The sequence below is a fragment of the Leguminivora glycinivorella genome, chromosome 19 (genome assembly GCF_023078275.1).
Source record: "Leguminivora glycinivorella isolate SPB_JAAS2020 chromosome 19, LegGlyc_1.1, whole genome shotgun sequence".
Lineage (NCBI taxonomy): Eukaryota > Metazoa > Arthropoda > Insecta > Lepidoptera > Tortricidae > Leguminivora > Leguminivora glycinivorella.
The window spans coordinates 18357006-18363223 of NC_062989.1; the positions used below are offsets into that span (position 1 = coordinate 18357006).

Sequence of the window (6218 nt, forward strand, 5' to 3'; positions counted from 1 at the left end):
TTTTTGACCCACTTTTTCATTTTTGACACAATTTTTCATTTTAGACACACTTTCGTTTTTGACCCACTTTTTCATTTTTTACCCACTTTTTCATTTTTTACCCACTTTTTCATTTTTTTACCCACTTCATTTTTTACCCACTTTTAGGTTAGGTTAGGTTAGGTTAGGTTAGGTTAGGTTAGGTTAGGTTAGGTTAGGTTAGGTTAGGTTAGGTTAGGTTAGGTTAGGTTAGGTTAGGTTAGGTTAGGTTAGGTTAGGTTAGGTTAGGTTAGGTTAGGTTAGGTTAGGTTAGGTTAGGTTAGGTTAGGTTAGGTTAGGTTAGGTTAGGTTAGGTTAGGTTAGGTTAGGTTAGGTTAGGTTAGGTTAGGTTAGGTTAGGTTAGGTTAGGTTAGGTTAGGTTAGGTTAGGTTAGGTTAGGTTAGGTTAGGTTAGGTTAGGTTAGGTTAGGTTAGGTTAGGTTAGGTTAGGTTAGGTTAGGTTAGGTTAGGTTAGGTTAGGTTAGGTTAGGTTAGGTTAGGTTAGGTTAGGTTAGGTTAGGTTAGGTTAGGTTAGGTTAGGTTAGGTTAGGTTAGGTTAGGTTAGGTTAGGTTAGGTTAGGTTAGGTTAGGTTAGGTTAGGTTAGGTTAGGTTAGGTTAGGTTAGGTTAGGTTAGGTTAGGTTAGGTTAGGTTAGGTTAGGTTAGGTTAGGTTAGGTTAGGTTAGGTTAGGTTAGGTTAGGTTAGGTTAGGTTAGGTTAGGTTAGGTTAGGTTAGGTTAGGTTAGGTTAGGTTAGGTTAGGTTAGGTTAGGTTAGGTTAGGTTAGGTTAGGTTAGGTTAGGTTAGGTTAGGTTAGGTTAGGTTAGGTTAGGTTAGGTTAGGTTAGGTTAGGTTAGGTTAGGTTAGGTTAGGTTAGGTTAGGTTAGGTTAGGTTAGGTTAGGTTAGGTTAGGTTAGGTTAGGTTAGGTTAGGTTAGGTTAGGTTAGGTTAGGTTAGGTTAGGTTAGTTAGGTTAGGTTAGGTTAGGTTAGGTTAGGTTAGGTTAGGTTAGGTTAGGTTTTTTTTAGGTTAGGTTAGGTTTTTTTTTTTTTTTTTTTTTTTATTAATCAACTATGTTTATGACCAAATGGCCCTCGCTATTGATACGGGCGACCATTCGGCCTACATCTGTTAGTTACATTTGTTATGTTTTACATTTTGTCTTACATCTATATTCTAACATATTAAATACTATGTTTATGACCAATTGGCTCTCGCAAATGATACGGGTAGCCATTCAGCCTACATTAGTTAGTTACATTTGTATGTAGTAACACATCTGTATTATTACATATATTTATACATTACTATACTTCTATCTATATAACTATATTTGGAGCAGGATAGAACAGTGGCGCGCAGAGATGCGCGCGGTGTCAGTGGAGCAGTGATGGAGCAGTGATGTCGCGGAGCAGTCGTGGAGCAGTGTCTTGGAACAGTGGAGCAGTGGTGGAGCAGAATCATATATAAACTGTATTATTATTACGTTAGCTATTGTCACTGTTTTCATTACACAAGATTATTTTCAAAGTTTTCAAAATTTTATCTTAATTTCTTTGTTTCTAGGATGGAGCAGTGGAGCAGTGATGGAGCAGTGACGTCGCGGAGCAGCCGCGGAGCAGCGTCCCGGAGCAGTGGAGCAGTGGTGGAGCAGAACCATATATAAACTGTATTATTACGCTAGCTTATTGTCACTGTTTTCATTACACAAAATCTATATTATTATATTTTATTTTATTTATCTACAGCACTGTATTCCTATATTCTCCGCATGTTATCCCACTATTTTCAAAATTTTCAAAATCCCATCCCAACTTCCTTGCTTTTAGGATGGAGCAGCGACGCAGTGGCGCGTCGGTGCACATTGGATGGGTGGATAGTTGTTGTTGTTGCTCGCCGCTGCCGCTCACCCTCCCAGTTCCCCTGCTACTCCTCCTCCTCCTTCTCCCACTCCTCACCCTCTCTCTCCGGTATTATTCCGGTGAAAAGTGCCTCCAGCCATCTCCTGTTTACTCCAGTGACCGCCCTCACCAACCACATCGGGGGCAGATATTTTTGCGGACAGTACTTCTTTGCAGGTGTGTCTGTTTCAAAAGCTCCATGTCTCCTGAACTCCTCCCTTCCCTTCGCTTCCATCATTCCCTTATGTACTTTGGTTTGATGGCGCAGCATATGCCCATTTCGCGAGACATATCCGCATAGCGTACATTGCTTAATTTTGTGCTGGTTTCTTGTCTTTGTGCTTTGTGATACCCTTTGTTGTGGTGAAGCGGGTGTTGGCGATGGTGTTGGTGATGGCAATGGCGCCGGTATTGGCGATGGTGATGATGTTGAGGAGGGAGTAGGTGAGAGCAAAGGCGATGGTCGCGGCTGTGATGCAGGAGCTTTAGTAGGCGTTGATGATGTTGTCGATGTTGTCGGTGACGTTGGCGGCGGTGGTGGCGCCGCCGGTGAATGCAGTGAGCGTGGCGAGTGCGACGGCGAGGGGGTCGAGGCAGACGAGGCAGAAGAGGCAGATGAGGAGGAGGAGGACGAGGACGAGGACGATGACGACGATGATGATGATGTTGGTTTGTTGTCATCGTTCTTCTGTTGCAGCGCTTGTTGTTGTTCTGGGCCTCCTGTGCCCCCTGTGTACGGTGAAGTGCTGCGTATCACGTCTGGTAAAGGTGGCGATGATAGCGGTGCCGCTGGTGATGGCGGTATTGCAGGTATTGTGGGTGAGTGTGATAGCTTCTTCCTTTTCTCCCCTTGGGGTTTTTTAATTGGCGTCCTTTGCCCCGGCGCTTCATCGGCGGCGAACCCTAGATCAGCCGGGTATATGAGGTCACGGTCCATGGTTTCGTTTTCCCCCCGTGTTTTCTGTGTCTCTCTCTTTCCGAGGTCCCATCCAGGGTTTGGTTCTACAGGCCGAGGCTGAAGTTGGCTTTGATTTTGGGGCTGGGGTTGGTTTTGTTGTCGTAGTTGTGCGTTGTCTTTGGACGTGTTCGTGTTCATGTTTTCACTTTCACTTTCCCGGTTGCACTTTTCCGTGTCCATGTTTTCACTTTCACTTTCCCGGTTGCGCTTTTTCACTTTTTCTTTCCCTTTTTCCATCTCCTTTGCAATTAGTTTGCTTACAATGTCTTTGACCGCGTTTATTTCTCCCATTATTTTGGATTGGTCCTGTACTATTTTTTCCATTCTTCGTTGCACTTGTCGAAGTTCTTCTTCCATGTTTGCGCTGGTTTCTGAGTGTCTATTTATTGTAAGTTTTGTTTTTCCCTATGGAGCAGTGGAGCAGTGGAGCAGTAGAGATTGCGGCTCAGGGGGCGTCCGTGCACTTTGGCTGCTGTTGCACTTATGTGATTTGTTTGTTCCTTCCGATCTACTGAGGTATGGGGTATGGGGGGGGTATGGAGCAGTGGAGCAGTGGAGCAGTGATGGAGCAGTGATGTCGCGGAGCAGTCGTGGAGCAGTGTCTTGAAACAGTGGAGCAGTGGTGGAGCAGAATCATATATAAACTGTATTATTATTACGTTAGCTTATTGTCACTGTTTTCATTACACAAGATTATTTTCAAAGTTTTCAAAATTTTATCTTAATTTCTTTGTTTCTAGGATGGAGCAGTGGAGCAGTGATGGAGCAGTGATGTCGCGGAGCAGTCGTGGAGCAGTGTCTTGGAGCAGTGGAGCAGTGGTGGAGTAGAATCATATATAAACTGTATTATTACGTTAGCTTATTGTCACTGTTTTCATTACACAAAATCTATATTATTATATTTTATTTTATTTATTTATAGCACTGTATTTTTATATTTATTGCATGTTATCTTACTATTTTCAAAAATTTTTTCAAAATTTTATCTTAATTTCTTTGTTTTTAGGATGGAGCAGTGGCGCAGTGATGGAGCAGTGATGTCGCGGAGCACCGTCGTGGTGCAGTGTCTTGGAGCAGTGGAGCAGTGATGGAGCAGGATCATATATATACACTGTATTATTACGTTAGTTTATTGTCACTGTTTTCACTGTTTTCATTTCACAAAATCTATATTATTATTTATTTTATTTATTTATAGCACTGTGTTTTTATATTTATTGCATGTTATCTTACTATTTTCGAAATTTTCAACATTTTATCTTAATTTCTTTGTTTCTAGGATGGAGCAGTGGCGCAGTGATGGAGCAGTGATGTCGCGGAGCTCCGTCGTGGAGCAGTGTCTTGGAGCAGTGGAGCAGTGGTGGAGCAGAATCATATATGAACTGTATTATTATTACGTTAGCTTATTGTCACTGTTTTCACTGTTTCAGCGCCAGAGCAGCGGAGATGGTTGGTTGGTTAGAGCAGTAGTACGCGGTGGCAGGTTGGCGCAGTGGAGCAGCGGCGCGAGGCGGCGCAGTGGAGCAGAGTGCCGGAGCAGCGGAGGGTGGATGGAGCAGTGTTTATTATTTACTTATGTATTGTTGAACTTTTTGAGTGTGTCTATTATGTGACTGATATATACCTTAAAGCTTTCTATACAACTTTCTTTTTTAATTATATCTTCTAAATTGTATGGTTCTATTCTATTAATTGCACATAGGGTTTCATAATTTAGACGGGCGTTTAGATACCGCGGACATTGTGTTATGAGATGCTTCATCGTCTGTGGCGTGACATCGTCGCATGGGCATGCATTTGAATCTATGATGTGGAATTTGTTCAGATAAACCTTGCAATACCCATGTCCAGTTAGTACCTGGGTCATCTGAAATGACAGTTCGAAGTGTTTTTTGAAGGTTTCGATGTGTTCTATCGTCGGTAGCCACTTTTTCAGATGAGCTCCGGTAATGCTGGTCTGGTATGTAGTGTCAACATTTTTAGCAGTTTCCATGCGATGATTCCTCTTATGGTACGATAGCGGGAATCTGTTGTAGTCCGGTGCCTTGTGAAGCATGGCTGCTGATTTTGCCATCATGTCGGCCTCTTCATTACCAAGGAGGCCAGCATGCGCCTTTATCCAGCAGAACTGTATGTTACGCCCGTGTGCTTTAATTTCCACAATCTTCTTGTGTGCCCTGTTTATGATGGCGTTTGTGCTGTTGCGGTAAGCCAGTTCACATAGCGCAGCCTTTGAGTCCGAGAGAATAGTTGCTTGTTCCAGACCAAGGTCCCAGCAGCTGTTACAGGCCTCCTCTATTGCGAGACATTCGGCCTGGAACACCGTGCAGCTGCTGTGCAGCTTGAGCTTTTTTGTGTAGTTGCGGCCATCCGGGTAATGTATGACTACAGCGGCCCCCACTACTCCATCATGCTTGCTGCCGTCGGTGTAGACTCTGTGCATCTCGGTGGAGTAGTAGGGTTCTAGGTCCTGTGCATTATTTATATCGTTTACTTCGATTATTGGACGCTGAGTTGGGTGCAGAAGATCAGTGATTGGTGCTCTTTTATCGTATAGTATATCATCAGGCAGATATTGTGTAGTCAGTGATCTTTTAACTGTTTCAAACGACGCTACCTCTCGTACTTTGTCTGGCAGCGGTGTCAGACCTGCCAGTGCGATTGATTGTATTGTCGGTAGTGTCCGAAACCCATGTATGATCTTTATGGCAAACCCGCGCTGAAGGCTAAGTAGGGAGGAACATACTTTTTTGATGTTTGTGGCTTGCCACCAGATTTCTGCGCCATATGTGACAATGGGTTCTATGACTTGTCTGTAGATGATGTTGATGTTTGCCGCATGTACTCCCCAGGTTGGTTTAATAAAGATGCATAATCTCTTGTAGATAGCTTGTGATTTTTTAATGGCATATTCTGCATGTTTCATAAAGTTCAGGTGTTGATCAACAATGATGCCTAGCAGTTTAAATTGATTATCAAAGGGTATTTGCACGTTGTTCATATGTATCTTGGCGGCTTTGGCTTTTGGTGTATGGGCAATCATTTTAGTTTTTAGAGGACCAAATTGTAACTTGTTATTTTTACCCCATTGATATGCATGATTTAGAAGTTTATTGGCGTTAGTTTCTAGTTCTAGTATATCCTTGCCCGAGCATATTAACAAAACATCATCGGCATATGCCTGGATGTAGTTGCCTTCGGTCAGATCCTGCTCCAATAGAGTGTCAATGATTGTATTCCAGAAAATGGGTCCTAGTACCGAACCTTGGACACATCCTCTGGTTTGTTGTTTTGTGACAGTAACATCCGAGTAGTTCAGTACAACTTTGCGGTCATTGAGGTAAT

General features: G+C 43.1%; 1 protein-coding gene across 1 annotated transcript; it reads right to left on the minus strand.

Annotated features, from left to right (window-relative positions):
- Positions 1-1744: 1744 nt before the first annotated feature.
- On the minus strand, positions 1745-3329 carry LOC125236816 (cell surface glycoprotein 1-like). The gene has a single exon (XM_048143746.1). The coding sequence runs from the start codon at positions 3228-3230 to the stop codon at positions 1941-1943; it is 1290 nt and encodes a 429-aa protein (XP_047999703.1). The 5' UTR covers positions 3231-3329; the 3' UTR covers positions 1745-1940.
- Positions 3330-6218: the final 2889 nt, after the last annotated feature.